General features: G+C 35.5%; 1 protein-coding gene across 2 annotated transcripts; it reads left to right on the plus strand.

Moving 5' to 3' along the window:
• The first annotated feature begins 214 nt into the window (after positions 1-214).
• LOC131803068 (protein TRC8 homolog) lies at positions 215-19019 on the plus strand. Of its 2 annotated transcripts, none has more exons than XM_059123994.1 (8): positions 215-1058; positions 1130-1667; positions 7801-8371; positions 8427-8967; positions 9880-10054; positions 12864-13045; positions 13129-13323; positions 15531-19019. In XM_059123994.1, the coding sequence occupies exons 2-8, from the start codon at positions 1289-1291 to the stop codon at positions 15873-15875; spliced, it is 2388 nt and encodes a 795-aa protein (XP_058979977.1). In that variant the 5' UTR covers positions 215-1058; positions 1130-1288; the 3' UTR covers positions 15876-19019. The 2 variants fall into 2 exon arrangements, with proteins under 2 accessions (XP_058979977.1, XP_058979976.1); XM_059123993.1 differs by having other exon boundaries at positions 216-1058; positions 12849-13045.
• The last annotated feature ends 518 nt before the right edge of the window (positions 19020-19537 follow it).

The raw sequence follows: 19537 nt of genomic DNA on the forward strand, positions 1-19537 counted from the left end.
TTCAAATTCCCATAAAAATGAAGAAGCCAAAAAGTAAGAAAAACAATTGTGGTTTAAATTGCAGTGAGAACATGACATTAATATATCGTTTCTATTTCTGCTTTAGTACTGGTATTTCGATACTCCCTCTTCAAATAAAGTATCGATAATATCGAATGCCATCAACTGTTTACCAGCTCTAAAACAGACGGAACTTTGTGAAAAATTGTCAAAAGAGAGAGAATTAAAATAAAATTAATTATTAAAATCGAAACGACTAGATCTAATTAATTTACTAGCAAAAAATACGAATAAGAATAACTTAAAGAATAGAAAATAAATTTAAAAAGAGTTCACACAAACATGTTTTCTAAAAATGTTTCGAGAAATGTTTAACATTAAAAAGTGAAACGAGAAAAGCAAGCAAATACAAAACAAGAACGACCAAGTTGCCTGGCAAAGAAATACGAAAAGGGGCACAACTAAAAACAAAGAGTGTAAAGTTCGCACAGCAGTGTCTGACTGACGTCGAGGCACAAGGTGTTTTTGGCGTAGCGTACCTACGTTCCGTTCCGTTTTTCGGTTTCTCTTTATTTTGGGCAAACAAAAGTCTTGCCTTTTCTTTATTGGGGAAGGCCTTTAACCTTTGTTAGCATTTGCCATTTGGTGTCTAATTATAGATCAATTCCCTAGGGATTGGAATGTTTTGTGTATAGTTTCCTATTGCCAAACCACTTTGGGAATCGGGAAGTGCAAAGCACTCACAACATTATCATTTCCAACAAACTTCGACCAAAGACATACCCTCCAAACCAACTGAAGTAGAAGAAGAAGCATTCCACATTGAGACTGCACTGAGAATTCCGACACTGTCTAACAAAAAAAAAATACTACTACCAACTATTTATTACTACGACAACTCATCGCACTGCACTAGAGGGAAGACCTTGAGAGATCTGGCTTATGGTTGCAAATAATCGCCAAATCGCTCTGATTGCCGTTTGCCGACGTTCATTTATGATTGTGCAAAATCACCATCACCAGGCAGCCTAAGCAAAATAGCCGACAACAACGTAAACGTAAACACTCACACACATTGGGTTTGTGTGTTTTGAAATTATTATTATTGTTGTTTTTATTACACATCTAGAAGCTGGTGTGATTGTGATTTTTGTCTTAACTCAATAATTATCATCAGCTGGAAATTATCGTAACTCTAAAGCAGAGTGGAGGTAACGGGAAGAAAAGTTGCCTACCAAACGTATTAGCAGCAGCAACAAATCTGAAACAGTTACCCTAAGCCGACACAATGTCAATACGAACCAAAGTTCTTGGCATGGTGGATGTCATTATGCGTGTTCCACCAATTTTAATTATAGATGAAATCCTAAGAATTGATATGGGACTTTCCAGTAGCGGCAGTAGTAGTAGTGCTGGTGCTGGCGGTGGAGGAGGTGTTGGGAGTGTTGATTCGACAGTAGATGTTGTGGATAGTAGTAATGCTGCCGGTGTGGCGGAATCAATTGTTGCAGCTGCAGCAACGGCTGCTACCACAGCGAACGCTACCAACCCCGGTGGAGGTTTTGTAGGACAAATGTTTGTTGACCTCGTCGAGGATTTTACAAGTGAAACATATATATCGGACCTGCTCGGATTAACATCAGTGAGATTTCTTATATGTCTGTTAGGTGAGTATTTCTATTATTTTACTGAATTTATTCTAGATGTGATTTAATAATATGTGACCCATTGTATCTCCCGCTTACGTTGTCCATGTTTTGGTCGTCATAGTTTCAAAGGTGGTTGTTTTTGTTCAATTTCGTTTGGAAGACAAAAGCCTTATATAATAAACTTCTCCAGTAATTTGACAATGAAACCGCACCACTCTCAAATTTATTACCTTAAACTCCCAACACCTCATTTTTAATAAATTCAAATAGATCAACACCCCCATAGTCCAATCGTTCGTTGATCTTATCTTCGAATTTTGCCGAAGGGTAGATATGATTCGACCATCCGGTTATCACTGTTTTCATTATTTGCTAATTTTTCTGCTTCTGTGGCTGTTTTTTATTTAACCATAACCCATAACAGAATGAAAGATTAAAAGAAGAAAAAAAAAAGCATTTGCGCTTTGTTTCATACAGGGGCACGACGTAACAGACCACCAACCTGTTAAGTGACTAAACGGAATGCAATAAAAAATATAAACAAATATAATTTTGCCTTGACTCTTTCTCACAAATGTTTTGTTTAAAAGAAAAACACATTTAAATAATTAACGCTCACAGGTTCCAAATTGTGGTAGCAGCAACGTAATTGTTGAAGAGATTATATTCTCAGATAATGTAATTTGGGATGCATATTTTAAGCTGGAATAAATATGCAGTTTTAAAATTATTCTATTTTCAGTTTCGATAACTCCAACTTCTTAATACCTGACTGTAGATTTTGTAATCATCTATTTAAAGAACTTATCAATAACAAATCTATATTATAGACAAGCGCGATAAAAAGGACTCATGTACTTGACGAATACGTGGAAAAGCAGAACAAAGTATAAATTTTGAAATGAGATGACTCAATATGGCTTTTGCATAATTTCTCATTTAGTCATGTACAAATCGTCGCTGTCATGCTTAAATGTTCCATAGATCATTTTTGATCAGAGAAAATGTGTTTGTTTCTGTATTACCTTTGCATGGCTTATTGACCTTGTTATCCAATCATTGATCTTATAGATTGACCTTGTGCCTAATTTTATTTATGTCTAGAGTAGTCAATGTATAGATGGTTATTTTTATGACCCAATGGGCTAGGTATCTGTATCTATCCTAGCGATAGTAAGAATTCGGCTCGACGGGACCAAATGTTTCTCCCTCATTTCTATGAGATGTCCTCCCATGCACACAAGCCGTGAACGTAAATAAAATAGAAAAGATTACCATTTATTAAATGGTGAGCTTCGAGGTTCGTATAAGAGAGAGAATGCAAGCAAATTCCCAATCCAGCGAGGTGGCTGGAACCAACGATGCTTCCGAAAAATCTCCAACAGCACTACTGGCTGAGAAGGTATCCAAAGAGAGTGTAGAGAAAGCTGCCTACGGTAGGCCCCAAGGAGAGTTTAAGGGAATATTTTCAGACTAGGAAGGGTTTTTTTCCTACGGTCCGTTCCAAGGGAATGTAGGCTCCTAGTGGAATTTTAGACAATCTTTTAGCCCATGAAAACATCTCTCAACGGTCCGCGCTAAGTGAATGTAGCCACTCTGTATCCTCTTGCAATATGCATTTGCATCATAAACACCCACCAATGTAACGCAAAAGTGTTACCCACTCGAATATTAATCCCCATTATGTTATTTTTTAATACTTCTCTTGTTGGAGGCCCCATCTAACTTAACCAAAGTATGTAGGGTCGTATATTAAGTTTGTCATTCCGTTTTTAACCCCTCGAAATATCCATTTTAGACCCTAAAAAGTATATACAGGGTGAGATGAAAAAACTGCAACCAACTTCAGACTGCTGTCATTTCAAAGCCACTCGTCCGATAGTTGTTAAAATTATTTCATTTACAACTCATTATATTGTTTACAAACGTACAAAAGCGTTTTGGTGAGAATTTTCCAGAAAAAAAGTAATTTTAGTAATAATTGATTTCTTTATATTTGGCTGGAAAACCACACGTGGCTATCGTTAGAGCCCTCCAACATTTAAATGTGAATGAATTTTTTGTGTCTCGTACCATCGCTCGTTATCATGATACCGGTAGCGTAGCCCGACGTCAAAGAAATGGACGGAAGAAAACAGCAACATCAGCAAAAATGGTTCGAAAAGTAAAGAAGCGATTTGGTCGAAACCCCCGTCGCAGTGGCCGAAAAATGTCTCGTGAGCTGAACATATTGCAATATTCCATTCGGCAAATATTGAAAAATGAGCTCGGAGTAAAGCCATTGGAACTCCAAAATGTGCAAGAAAACCGCAACAGAAAGAAAATAGCCTTGGCCGAAAGTGGTGAACTGTCGAATTTGGTTTTTTCCGATGAGAAAACATTCGTTGTCCAGCAGTTTGTAAACAAACAAAATTATCGTGTTTACTTGCCAAAGAGGTTAGCCGAAAATGTGCACCTTCGGTTGGCCACCAGAACTCAAGCGCCGGCCATTGTGATGGTGTGGGCCGTCATAACATCCGATGGTCACTCTCCGCTCGTATTAATCGACCGTGGCATCAGAAAAAATGCCGAATATTATCACGAAAATGTTCTGGAGGGTATATTAAAGCCTTGGGCATGCAAACATTTTGGCCACAGACCTTGGAATTTCAACTGGACTCAGCACGCGCCACCCAAGAATGGTTACAAAATGAGGTTCCTCGCTTCATTTCCAGCGCACAATGGCCACCAAAATCTGGGGATACCAATCCGTTGGACTATTGTGTCTGGAGCATTTTGGAAAGCAAGGTGGCACTAAAAAATACCAATCTCTCTACCTCAAGCAAGCGATTCGTCAGGAATCGACTAAAATACCGCAGAGCAACATTAGGCAGCGTGGGACGGTTTAATCGGGCATAATTCGTGCCAAAGGTGACCAATTCGAGCAAACCTAAACTTATTCTGAAATTTGATGCCATTTCCGACATTTTTTTGCTTTCATTCTATAAAATTAAAAAAAAAAACAATGTAAAAATTATGGCGTTTGACTTTGTTGCAGTTTTTCATCTCACCCTGTATAGGTCCACATCTTCGTATATCCCTCATAAAATGGTACCTTCCGATGTTTGGTATTTTTCCCGATTTTAGTCATATATCTCAAATATGTCTCAAAATTGATATTTGGAGTTCGCATCAGTTCTGGCAGATAATTAGCAAAAAAGCTCCAATCTTTCGTATAGCCCCCATATACCACTCGATATTTGGTATTTTGATCATTTAATAGGAAATTTTTAAACGGATTTTTTATGTGCAGCAAGATTTTTCGAATTTGTGGAGGGTATTAAAAGTTCGGTTCGACCGGATTTACATTTTGTTACAATGGCATTAGACAATTCAACAGGTTTTGAATATTTTAGCTGCCTTGTTCTGTAGCTATTTTCATTTTTTGTTAATTTAATTTTTTGCATGGTAACAATATATTTTTGATTCAATTTAACTTCCCCACAATTCTTTCGTAGTACAATGGTAATGTTTTATAAAATTAAATTATCTAAAACGCTTTGTTTACAAACTATTCCTTCCGATATGTTTGTCTATACATATTGTGGTTTGTGTAATCGACAGCATTTATCATGGTTTGTTTGCTTTTATATTGGTATTCCATAAAAATGGTTTGGCCAAACAACAAAGAAATTTTGTCAACTCATGTTTTCCCCCTCGAAGTAATTAGAATTGTGAAATAGATTTTATAGTATGTTATTTATGAAGAAAATCTATGTATATTATTGTTCTTAAAATAAATATATATATGTATCTCTTCCAACGAAAGTTTCTTCTTCACTCATGCAATATGAATTTTATATTTAATTACGCCCATATTTGCGTAATTACTTTTTATTAATAATTAATATTCAATGTTCTTTAAAACACAAAGCATTCAAAACGGAATGACCTTATTCGAGGTTAAAACCATAGAACAGGAATGGGGTTTGATTTTGTATCGTGATTGTATAAGAAAAGAACATTTGAAGATCTTTTGTACATTTTGAAGAATTGTAAATTTAATATTTAGATTAAATACGACAATTTTTGACCTTTGAAGAACTTTTGGTCTTCTATGAAAAATTGTTGATCTTTTATGGGAAGACTTTTTGGTATTCTATGGGAAGACCTTTTCGTCTTCCATAAGAAATCCTATGAGAAGAGTTTTTGTTCTTCTATATGAAAACCTTTTGGTGTTCTATAAAAAGACCTCTTAGTCTTCTATGAGAAGACCCCTTGATCTTCTAAAAGAAGATAAGACCATTTGATATTCTACGAAAACACTTCTTGAATTACTACAATGAGACATTCTGTGCCTCAATGAGAAGACTTTTGGGTCTTCTCTGAGAAGACCTTTTAGTCTTCTTTTAGAAGGCGTTTTGTGCCTACGAATATATTATTGGTCTTCTGTGAGAAGATATTTTGGTATTCTAACAGAAGATCTTTGGGCATTCTACAAGAAGATCTTTGTGTCTTCTATGACCTTATATGAGAAGACCGTTTGGCCTTTTAAGATAAGATTTTTGATCATTTTAGAGAAGGCCTTTTGTTCTTCATAGAGAAGGCCATCTGGTCATATAAGAGAAGACTATCTTGATATGTATGAAAAGACCTTCGGGTTTAACAAGGAAAGGCCTTTTGGTTTTCTATGAAAAGACTTTTTGGTCCCCGTTTAAGAAGGCATTTTGGTATTCTACTAGAAGAGCTTTGTGTCGTTTATGGTAAGACCATTTTGTTTTGGTCTTCTACAAGGGAACCTTCTTGCCCTCTAATAAATATTTTGATCTTCTATGAAGAGATCTTAGGGTCTTCTATGAGAAGACCATTTGGCCTTCCCTGAGAAGACTTCTAGTGGTCTACGAGAAGACCTTTTTTATCTTCTTAGGGATGGAGTTTTGTCGATCTATGAGAAGACTATCTGTTCATCTAAAGGAAGAATATCTGGACTTCTATGAGAAGACCATTGTGGCTTCTATGAGTAGACCAAGTCTTCTAGATTAGACTTTGTGGTCTTATATGGGAAGATTTATGGTCTTCTATTAGAAGGCCCTCTGGCCTTTGGTGGGTATTATTTCTGGTCTTATGCAAGAAAACTTTCAGATCTTATGTAAAAAAGCTACTGGTCTTCTGATCTCCTGACAAATAAAAGGACCTTAGGTTAGGTTAAAGGATGCGTGGTTGTTTTAACAACCATTCCACTCGGTGACCTGCTGGTCCATTGTGTTCATCCTATGTGAAAAAAGATTAATATCAGCGGTGCTCAAGAAAAAATACCTCTTTTCAGTCAAATTTCTCTTTTCTTATTTAAATCAATAACAAAACAGTGTTAAGTCATTATTTATCCATTTGCTTTATAAATTAATTTTTCAAACATTCGTGTTTAAAAACAATTTAATAGAACCGTAAAATATAAAGAAAAACAGAATTTTAATTTTCTCTTAAATTATCTCTTTTTTCGGTTCATGTTCTAGAACACGGTTTTTGAGCACTGCTGTTAATATAGAGAAAAGGAAAGAAGCAGAGGTAAGGAAATAGAGAAGAAGGATAGAGTTAAAATATGGGGATAAGAAAACGAAGGACCTTTAAGTCTTCTATGTACAGAGTTTCTTGTGAAAGCCTTATGTTCTTCTATGCGAAGACTTTTTGATCTTCTATGAGAAGACATTTTGGTTTTCAAGGAGAAGGCATTCGGGTCTTCCGTGAGAGGGACTTCTGACCATCTATAAGAGATTTATTAAAATAACTTTCTGAAAAAATGCAATCTTCTCCTAGCCTTATAGTTTGCATTCCAACCATTTAGAGCAATGTTATTGGTCTTTTAGCTCAAAACTGTGTACATTTGGGATAATAGTCTCTGCTATGTTATTTGGGAGTACGGAAGACTTTAAACATATCCAAGATATTTCGAAATCTCTTTTTACAATTTTGTTGCATGTGATTCAGATTTTGAAAATTTGATTCTCCTGACACTGAAATGTTTCCCAATTTCTTCTTAAAGCATATTTTGAAGAAAATTTTTAGTATTGCAACAGATAGTATACTTTTAAACTTGATCTTATTTACCACCGAAACCATTTTAAATATTTCATTTCCCTTGAATACAACTCAATAATATATCCCTTCTCTCCAGGTCTTATATGTGCTATTTGTGTTGTTGTGCTTTGGACGAGGCATCTGGTTGTGGTGTATATGTTTGTGATATCACTGGGTTTAACCTTCCTCTCACACTGGTCAAATATAACGGCTCTGGCGATAATCGAAAAAAGTCCCTGCATACTGGAGGATGTATTGTCGATGAACACAACACGTTTAATGGATACCGGTAGTGTTGTTGTGGCGGTAGCACCACATATTGTCGCTCAATGGTTTATGGGTATGCTATTTGCCTATATACATTTGGGTCCACGCTACAAGATGCTGCAAAAAAAGATGCCATTGATTTTTGCCAGTCCCATATTACTAGCCACTTTGCCACTGAAACCAAGATTAATAAAATATCTATCACTGCTGGCACATACCATACCATTGATATTAACGAAAATCACCCTCTTAACCAGTGCCATGGATGTCATTAAGACTGTCTGCAATGGCTATATGTATGCCATAAATTTTATAAGTAATTTTGGTGTATCCGCTTTGATTGAGAACGAATGGCAGCGGCTGAATGTGCCAAGTGTTTTGAGAGTTTTCTGGATCATAAGGTATGTCCTTGCTTTACTTATGATTATAACTAATAATCAATTTTTATTTTCACAGGATGACTCTTGAATTCGTTTCAATGATGTTGCGCAATGAAGTGAACTCTGGAAATCTTTTACCCACCATACAATCGCTGCTCGTCAATGGCTGTGGAACATTAACGACTGTCTTGGGCATGACATCTGTTATATCGGTGATATGTGATTACATAGGCAAAGCTTTCCAATGGTATCTCTTGACATTCGACAATGAAGAAGAGAAATCTCTGGGTACTGTGTCGGCAGTTTTGTTCTATGTTCTGGCCCTACAAACCGGCCTAACATCATTGGATCCCGATAAGCGTTTTGTGCGTCTATGCCGCAATTTAAGTCTTTTAATTACGGCATTGTTGCACTTTATCCATAACATTGTCTCACCCATGCTTATGTCGCTGAGTGCAGCCCGTAATCCATCACGTAAACGTCATTTCCGTGCCTTAACCGTGTGCGCATTCCTAGTCATTGCTCCGATTTGTTTGTTGATAACACTGTGGAAACGCCATTCGCCGTCGACATGGTTGTTGGCCGTGACAGCTTTTTCAGTGGAGGTTGTTGTAAAGGTAAGGCTTTGGGTGGAGCATATTGTCGGTTTAGAATGACGTTTAGCGATACCTTCTTTATATCGCCCACCTTAGAAAAGATGATATATCAAAACGTGTCCGTCACCTCCAAATGTTAGTCGGACCGAAACTCCATAAAGTGAAGTATTGAGAATAAGATATATGGGTCCATGCTTTCGTACAGACCCCATATAACTGTACCTCCCAATATTCCATATTCTGACGATTTAATAACATTTTGTTAAAAAATCGGCATTTGTGGCATATATCTATACCTCCGGATATTCGGTATTTTGACATCTATATAGATCCACAATTTTCCATAGCTCCCATATAACCATACCACCCGATATTTTGGCATATGTGTTTATAAAATTTGGCATATGTATTTAGTAGTGAATTCTACCTCCGGTGGCAGAACTTTATATAGATCCAAGTTTTCCTATAATCGCCACATAATGATAATGAGCTACATTTTCTATTGATTTTTTTTTTTAATTCGATATTTGTGGTTTGTAGTGTCTTCTACATCCTGTGACTTAATATTGTCTAAATAGATCCAAGTTTTTCCTGTGACTTTTAACGAATTTGTTTTAAATTCGACATTTGAAACGCCCAGTAGAAAACAACCAATTTAAGAGAAAATTGTCGGAGTATGTTCACGATTTGGTATTGTTCCCATATAGCCCTGCTGTCCATTTTATGAAGACCTAGACTGTCTTCTCCAAACAATTTCACTAGCATTTGCACATTTATTGTTTAAAATGGAACTCGTTCGAATTTTGAATACCGATACGTTTATTTATAAAGGTTTCAGTTGCCTCATGAAAAATGGTTTATGCCAGACTTAAGATTTTTTGTTTTATTTGTTTAAACTCTAATAATCGTTTTTCTTATATTTTATTTGTCTAGGTTCTCGTTTCCTTGGCCACCTATACCTTGTTCCTTGTGGATGCATGGCGTTCCACGTTCTGGGAGAAATTGGATGACTATTTGTATTATGTCCGTGCTTTTGGCAATTCCGTAGAATTTTGTTTTGGTATTTTGCTATTCTTTAATGGTGCTTGGATATTGGTCTTTGAGTCGGGTAAGTCCTATAAAAATGTTGCATTTTATCATTTGTGCTTTATGTTTTCATTGCTTTATAAGTTTGGTTGTGGAGTCTTTTTGTTTCACAATTTTTTGGTTGTTGTTTTATTTTTTTAAATTTTCATGTCATCGCAAATTTCTTGTATGTAGTCTCGATAATTGAGAGAATCAGTGATCGATCATTAATCAGGAGATGAAATTTGGAAATATGAAATATTGGAGTCAAATTTATCTAAATTTAATGTTTGTTTGATCGTTTCGAAGTTATTTCCCCCAATAAAATATTTAATGTAATTATTGTACACAAACTCAGTTATCAAGCCCATAGGTTCATGGATGGTTCCAAAAACAAGTCTATCCTTTATATGCTATATTTAATTTTTGTTACCCTCTCTAAATTCTAAACGGATTATCAATTTTTTTTATCAGGTTATAGCTTTATCCAAAATATTAACCTAGATCTTTTTTCTCTCATGGGACAAATTAAATATTTAGTCCATGGACGGTTCTAAAAACATTTATACATTTTCTACCCTTTTAAAACTTCATTAATCCTGGGTAATCATTTCTTAAAATTTCAACCGTATCCAGTACGAAATTCTAAGCATTTCAATCCATTTCCTGCTCAGTCTACATTAGTATGGAGACAGGAAAGTACACATAATCGTATCTTCTATTTGACGTGGGAATTTATTACCCTCTCTGAATTACAAAGGGAAATTTTCTGATAAACTATAGTCTTTTCTTCTATTTGACGTATTGTTTGTTCCTATCGGAAATTATTACCCTTTCTGAATTATAAAGGGAAATTTTGGATAAACTATAGTCTTATCTTCTATTTGACGTATTGTTTGTTCCTATCGGAATTTATTACCCTTTCTGAATTATAACGGGAAATTTCGAAAAAACTATAGTCTAAAGGTCTCTTTTTGTAGAAAGAAAGTTACCATTTGAAATATGTTTTCAAATTTTGATTTAAAAGAAAAATCATTTGGAATGGTTTCTTCTGTCGTATTCACTTTCGTTTAGCCATATACAGAAACATTCCATTAACTTTCACCCGATGGGAAATATTATTCAGATGTAGTTTATAAATTCCGCATAAATTCAATTTTTTGACTTAAAATGGAACTGAATATTCTTTAACGAGAACGCAAGTTCGTTCGGGAACAAAAATATAATTTCAAAAATAAAATTTCAGCAAATATTCAAAACCTATTCGGTCTTCTAGGTGCGCGAATAGCTTACTTTACAAATGTATGAAAAAATAAGTCGTGCAAATAAGACTCAATGCTAGTTCCCATATAATTTAAGTTTACAGTACAGGGTGAGATAAAAAAAACTGTAACAAAGTTAAAAGCCATAATTTCTACCTTTTTTAAAATTTAATTGAATAAAAGCAAAAAATGTCGGAAATAGTATCAAATTTTAGAATAAGTTTGGATTTGTTCGAATTGGTCATCTTTGGCACGAATTATGGCCTTAAATGAAACCGTCACACGCTGCCCGAATGTTGCTCTGCGATATTTTGGCCCATTCCAGGCGAAGCGCTTGCTTGAGGCGATCAACACTTTGGTATTTTTAGTGCCAACTGTGCTTTTCATAATACCCCAGACACAATAGTCCAACGGATTGCTATCCGGAGATTTTGGTGGATATTGTGCGCTGGAAATGAAGGTGGGGTTTCCATTTTGTAACCATTCTTGGGTGACGCGTGCTGAGTCCTGTTGGAATGTCCAAGGTCTGCGGCCAAAATTTTTGCGTGCCCAAGGCTTTATTACACCCTCCAGAATATTTTAGCGATAATATTCGGCATTTATTCTGATGCCACGGTCGATTAATTCATTTTGTTTGTTTACAAACTGCTGGACAACGAATGTTTTTCATCGGAGAAAACCAAAATCGGCAGTTTACCAGTTCCGGCCAAGCGAAGTTCTTGCACTTTTTGGAATTTTAATGACTTTACCCCGAGCTCATTTTTCAATATTTGCCGAATGGAATATTGCGATATGTTCAGCTCACAAGCCATTTTTCGGTCACTGCGACGCGGGATTCGATCAAGTCACTTCTTTATTTTTCGAACCATTTCCACTTCCTTGACGTCGGTCTACGCTACCAGTATCACGGTAACGGGCGATGGTACGAAACACAAAAGATTTCTTCACATTTAAATGCTGGAGTGCTCTAACGATAGCCACTTGTGGTTTTCACGCCTGAATTCCATCACGAATAACTTTTTTTTTTTGGAAAGTTCTCACCAAAATGCTTTTGTACGCTTGTAAACTATATAATGAGCTGTCACTGGAATATTCTTAACAGCTGTCGAAGGAGTGGCTTAGAAATGACAGCGGTCTGAAGTTGGTTGCAGTTTTTTCATCTCACCCTGTAGTAATTTAAAAAATCCATTCAGGGTCAAAAGTAAACCCAAAATGTAAATTTTTTCCATATTCGAATATGTATTGCATATATATCAAAACCAAAGAAAGATAGGAGCTCCATTAATTTGGCTTTAACAAGTATGGGCTACTTCATCAATTCAAAAAAAAAAAAAATGCTTCCAAAACAAATTCATATCCATAATCCATCATCCACCATAATACCCTACCCCCAAAACATTGTCATTTCAAAATGTCAAAGTTATCCATATTGCTGCAATGTAATTCCCAAACAAACAACAACAAAAAACAAATCAAACAAAATTTATCCTCCTTTCCAAAAAAATACAAAAAATTGCGTGTGCATGTAAATTTTTTTTATTTGGTTGATTGGTACCGTATAATATAACTTGATAGCACAAAATGCTACAGGCGGCGCCATCCGTGCAATTATGATGTGCATACATGCTTACTTCAACATTTGGTGTGAGGCTCGTGCCGGTTGGTCAGTGTTTATGAAGAGACGATCTGCTGTACATAAAATATCAACGCTGCCAGAGGCAACACCGGCCCAGTTGCAGGCTTTCGATGATGTCTGTGCTATTTGTTATCAGGTATGTTGGAAAAAAAAACACCTAAATGATGAGATATATAATTTTGCCTACTCAAATAATCCATATTGTTTTATTTCCCCTAGGAAATGCATTCAGCCAAAATAACCCGTTGCCGTCACTATTTCCATAGTGTATGCCTACGCAAGTGGCTATACGTTCAAGATAGATGTCCATTGTGTCACGAAATCATGATGTACACCGATCGAACAGATGATTCGCACAATAATGTGCCACACCAGCAGGATATGGATGCTCCATTAGTTAATCGTAATCGAGAGGTAAGTTTTTTTTACAGAAGGAATGTGAATTCGAAAACAAACTTATCAAGAACTGAACAGGCTAGAGTAGGCAAGTGGAGGAAATTTCTTGTAAATTGTTGTAAATCCAGCAGGGATTGATACCACCTTTTGTCTACATAATTCAAGATTATCGAGACCGAATACGTTTTTCAATCAGGGTATCTGCGTGCTTGAATTTTTATTATTATTTTTTTATGTTTACCCAAAAGTGCAGTAAACGAGAATAAATTGAGATAGGTTTTTTGTAAGCAATGATCGTACCAAGGCCAATTTACTAAGTTCACTCATGAGGCGAATTCAGGATTCATATTCTTCTCTTGCTGTCTAAAGTTCTTCTGCGTAAAATCTATCAAAAAAAGAGGAAAACACTAAAGATTGTTTCATAAATTTTACATTTCAAAAGTGCAGGAAAGGTAAAAAAATACATGAAATCTGTATTTGAATAAATAATACGGTTCATATAATTTCATGTTTGAAGAATATTTGGTGCAAATGTAGTTGAGTCCTATATGGCCCATCCGCTTTTTCTCATTTTGGCATACTCTTTTCGACATTTCGGATGATATCTCACAAATATATGTTTCAATGTCGCCTTCCAATGTGTCAATTAAAGCGAGTGTGTCTGTATAGCCATAAGCTTTAACATAGCTCCTCTATATAAATCCCAATGTTACGGGTGCTGTGTGGCATGTGCCACCGTCTTTTTGAAACCACATATTTTACACTTTGGGCAATAAAAGTTGTATATAATCTCACGGCAGCGCTCACCATTCACAGTTACGTTTCGACTCATATCACCTTTAAGAATGTATGGTCCAATGATGCCACCTGCCCCAAAACCGCACTAAATTGAGACCTTTATGGATGCATTGGTAGTTTTTCCAATGCTTCTGACTGATTTTCATTCCAGAGTCGACACAACACAATTTTTTGATAAAAGACACGGATTTTCGACCAATTTTCCGACCAAGAGCCCATTCATCAAAGATTCTGCGTTCGGCTTCATTTCTTGCATTAGCTGTATTTTTAAAGGTAAAATTTCGTTCCGCAAAATTTTCCATGTCGTTGAATAACAAAGGCCCATTTGCTGCGAACGGCGGATGGATAATTGATGGTCTTTCCGAAACAGTTGCAACATTTCTACACTCTACGTAAGCGTGTTGGTGGTTAAATTCCCAACGATGTAAAATTTGTGGAGAATTTTAGTCAGTGGATGTTGATAATGGGATCTACGCGTGAGAAGAACGTTAGAGTTCCTATTTCCACCCACCTTCCAAATAGCCTATGTCTCCTGTGGGCAGTGGTCAGTCAATGTACGTAGACTTACTAATTGATAGAAGGTATAGAAGTTCTTCTCGAAATTAACGGCCAAATGACCTTAGATACCCTGTAGTCGGGTTCAAGCTTTTGTCAGCTTTTTTTTGAAGCAGCTGACGTAAGTAATTAATTGATACTATAAATCGGTAAATTTATGGATTGGAAGATCTCCTCGATCCATTTCATTCCCGATTTTGTTGCTATGTCCAGAGAATCAAGGAACCTTAATGAAGTTCTTATATAGCAGTGGCCAGTCAATATTCCCACCTCGATTTTTAGATCAGTCTTGCTAATTGATAGAAGGGAGGTTATTCTTCTATCAATTAGCAAGACTGATCAAGACTGGTTTGATTAATTAACTACCGAGATATAAGCAGGCAATCCGAAATTTACTGTGTTCGTGTGGATGTAAAATGGTTACCGTAATAAGTGAACCCAAAGTCCATAGATATATTGATACAGAAGTAATATTGCTTGCTACCTCAATGATGGCCGCCAGCATTTCGGTTAATAGTCGCCATACGAACTTTTTGCCCAAATAATTGACGTGACAAAATAATGAAGCTTATTTTGAGAGGATAATCGAAGCTGGTAAAGGGTCGTCTAAGGAAGATAATACATTTTTTTGTATATCCCAATGTAGACAGAATGCCTCTATGGAGTTTCACTTTCGCATCAACACATTAAGATTGTTTCAAACCTGACCGGAGGCTATATAAAAATCTTAGTTGCTAGTATAGCTGCATTACATTTAGAGCTTATTCGAATAGCAGTTTAGGGAGAAGTCTATGATATATACACATGTATCCATTGCAACTGTCATGTATACATTCGATCAATCAGTGATTCAAAATATTATATATTTCCAGGATGTTGCCTTAGAAAATGCACGAAGTCGATCGACAGCTGATGCCGATAACAACACATCATCGTCGTCATCATCATCAACGTCTGCAACAACAACAACAGTATCTGCCAGTCTCTTGGCTACAGCTAGCGGCGTCGCTAGCGTAAGTTCTGGTCTAGTTAGCAGTAATTTTAGTGCGGGCAGTGCCGGTTCCAGCGCTGCATCACATTCATCATCGTCATCACAGATCAATACCACCGCACCCACAACATCCAGAACAGCAGCTGTTGCTGCCACCGCCACAGCGGCGGCGAGCAATTCAACGCATAGTTTTCGGTTTCCATCCGATTTTGATGTACAGGATTAACTATAACTATAATTTAATGTAATTAAAATAAAACAAAAAAAAAAAAAAAAAAACACAAAAAATAAATATACTATAACTACTACTTAAGGTGTATGTATAAATGAAAATTTAACAATAGAATGAAAACAAACAAACAAATCACATACGCAACATATGTTTATTAACGAAATTTAATTAAAATTAAGTTAAGAGGACACATTTCTATGCGACACGTTTTTGTTTTTGTTTTTCGTTTTCTTTTTTTTTATCGATATAAGTTATTTTTTGTTTAAACATTAATATAGGCATAGACTTGTGTTTGTTTTAGTAAAAAAGGGAAAGCTTTGCTTGATTGTTTTTTTTTTTTATAAAATAAAAGAATATAAAATTATTGATATGAAATGAAAATGATTTTAATGTCGTACACCAAGGAGTGAAAACTTTGTTTGAGTGCAAACCAAATTTATTATTAGTCTGTTCCAGGTTCTGGAACAGAGCATATTATAACCTCCCTTTGTTTTGTTGTTATTTTAGACTTATTCAGTATCTATTGAGAAGCTCTTAAATTGGGGATGTGGCAAATTAGCAAATACTTGGAACAAGAAGAAAAAAGGGATGTTTTTTTATATGTCGATACGTAAGTGAATGTCAAAAAAGAAAACCATTAGTTCGTTAAATCGCACCATCGCCTCTAAGCTCAAGTTCATTGTTACGCGTGCTGTGTGGCATGTGGTACTGCCTTGTTGAAAGCACATGCCATGCAAGTCAAGTTCTTAAATTTTGGTTCTAAAAGTTCGATATTATCTAATTGTAGCGCCCAACATTTACGGTTACGTTAAAATTCGTAGCATCTTTGAAGAAGTACCATCTAATGGTGCTAATAAACCGTACCAAACTGTGACTGTTTCTGAATGCATTGGTAACTTTTGCAATGCTTCTGGATAATTTTCACTCCGAACAACACAATTTTTCGTTTCTTGAACTCTCTTAACAGAGCACGCATTGTGATAATAAAATTCAATTGTTTGCAAGCTTTGTTCATTTGTAAGACGATTCACGGTTTAATTATAGACCAGGCAAACGTGCTTGACCTATTTAAGTCAGTGTTGTTAAAAAGATAATAGGTAAAGATGATCTCTTTACGGCAACCTTTGTATGTCTGTTTTCAGACATATAACTTAATCTTCTTAAGACCTTCAAATTGTTTTCTATTGTTAAAAGCCATTTTGGAGGACTTCTACGAACGCAAGACTTCGTTAAGGCATTTTTCAGACAGAAGACGAAGGTATTCAACTTCAATTGACAGATGTTCTTTTGAAGCTATTCTGGGTCTTGCCAGAGAGAGGCTAAAGAAGACCTTCAAATCTTGTTCTATTGTCTATTTGGAGGTTTTCTACAAAAACAAGGTTTCTTTAAGACCTTGGTAGAGGACTTTTTGAAGCTCTTCTTTTGATAGAATATCTTAGAAGGAGGTTCTTAGAGACGAAGGATTATTAAAAAGTCTTCTAAAGGTAAAATATTTTTTCGAATTTGTATTCTATCCACTATGTATGTTACGTTTTCACGTTTTGGTACTAAGGTTTTTTAAGGTTTTTTTTGGTGTTTTGTCACAATTTCAAACCGGCATCACATTCTCTGACAGGTAATTGGCTGTAGATGTCCACGGTTTTGTGAAGGCCCCATATAAGCAACCGATATTCAGGCATGTTAATGATTTGTTTTACGTTTTTTACCGAAATTGTTTCAAATTCGGATTTGGAAGTTCGTAGCGGGTACTGCTTCCTATGACCTAAAATGACCAACACAAGTTCACGTCTTCGTGTAGCTCCTATACAACGGTTCCTCTCAATATTTGGTATTTTGATGATTTTTGCTACATTTTTCAAACAAATTATCTTAAAGTTCGTGTTTGGATTTCGTAAAGGGGACCACCTTCTCTGACAGATAATTGGCTGTAAAAGTCTAGTTTTCGTATAGACCCATATGACTTTGATACCTGATACTCGGAAATTTTCAAATAATAGAGGCGTATTTCAAAGGAATTCTCAAATTTTGCTAATTTCTTCCAAATGCTGGGTGGTATTGAAAGTTCGGCCCGAATTTAGGTACTTCTTACTTTTATACCCTACACCACAAGGTCTTTGTTCATTTGTTTGTAACAGGCAAAAAGAAACGAGATAGACCCATAGTTCCTTTTGATGATTTGCATAAAGTTTGAGTCGATTTATACATGTCCGTCCGTCTGTCCATGTATTTTTGTAAACAAAGTACATGTCGCATTTATTGACCGATCCAGATGAAATTTTGCACAAATCATTTGTTTGGCCCAAGGACGAGCCCTATTGAAATTGGAGATAATCGGTCAAAATTTAGGTAAATATCCTATATATATCTTCGTGCGATTTGCTTTTTTGTGTGCACTAAACGTGTAATATCAGCCCAAATAGTATGGAATTTTGCACATACGAACAAATTAGGCCAGAAAATAAGTATGCAAATTTTGATCGAAATTGGTTCAGATATAGCAATAGCTCCCATTTATATTTTTCATTCGATTTGTTAGTTTTGTCCTCCTCAGCAGTAATATGCACTCTGTAATAACAATATTTGTGGAAATATATGAAATACAGCTCAAAAATATCTTTGCTAAATTTTATCGAGATCGGGTCAGATTTGAATATAACTTCGTACGATTTGCTGTGCACCAAACGTGTAATATAAGCCCAAATGGGATAGAATTTGGCACTTTCGACCGAATTGGGTCTAGAAGCTAGTATGTCAATCGTTTCAGACATAGCTCCTATATAAATTGTTCACCCGATTTGTTATATTTGTTCCCCACATCCGTAATATGCACTCCGTAACAACGATATTCAGGGACATATATCAAATGCAGCTCAGTAATTTCTTTGCCAAATTTTATCAAGATCGGTGCAGATTTGGATATAGCTCGCATATATATCTTTATCCGATTTCAAGTTAATTGTGCACCAATGGGACAATACAAGCCCGAAGTAAAAAGATACAAATGCTTCGGCACATTTAGACCTTTGAACTTAATATACCATTTGCCGTTATTTTGAATTTTCAAAATTGTCTGGAGTTCCTTTAAGTATGCTATAAAAATATAGAATATAAATTATGGAAATGCTTATTTAGATATGACTTTACATCATTTGTGATCGGAAAATTTTGAAAAAAAAAAATAGTCACAAATAAAAAGAATCATATAAACTCTAATTGATTTCTCAAATGTTGATGGAAATCGATTTTTTAATAAAAGCAATTTTTACTAAAATCCTGTAAAATATTCAAAACTTTCCCTTATAATTCCCGAATTGCGAACTTAAAAACCCATTTCTGGGCCGGGACTAAAAACAGTGTTTTATAGTGTGGACCAGTTTGTTGTTTTAATTTTTAAGTTTTTTTTTTTTTTTTTTTTTTTTTTTGACACTATGTATTTAATGGACCACCAAGAGATTTTGACGATTTTAATCACTTTGTTAAGGGCATATATTTAAGGATATGTTAGGATTGTTCGATCTATATTTTAATATGCGAAATGATTAATTATTCAAGCTCGAGTTCATATATAAATTTAAAATAATTTGGTCTTTTAACTTAAAATTAAAATAAGAACAAATTATGACTGGATGTTCAATTAAATAGTGTCCTCAAATGTT

This window comes from Musca domestica, unplaced genomic scaffold, assembly GCF_030504385.1.
Source record: "Musca domestica strain aabys unplaced genomic scaffold, Musca_domestica.polishedcontigs.V.1.1 262, whole genome shotgun sequence".
NCBI classification, from domain to species: Eukaryota; Metazoa; Arthropoda; class Insecta; order Diptera; family Muscidae; genus Musca; species Musca domestica.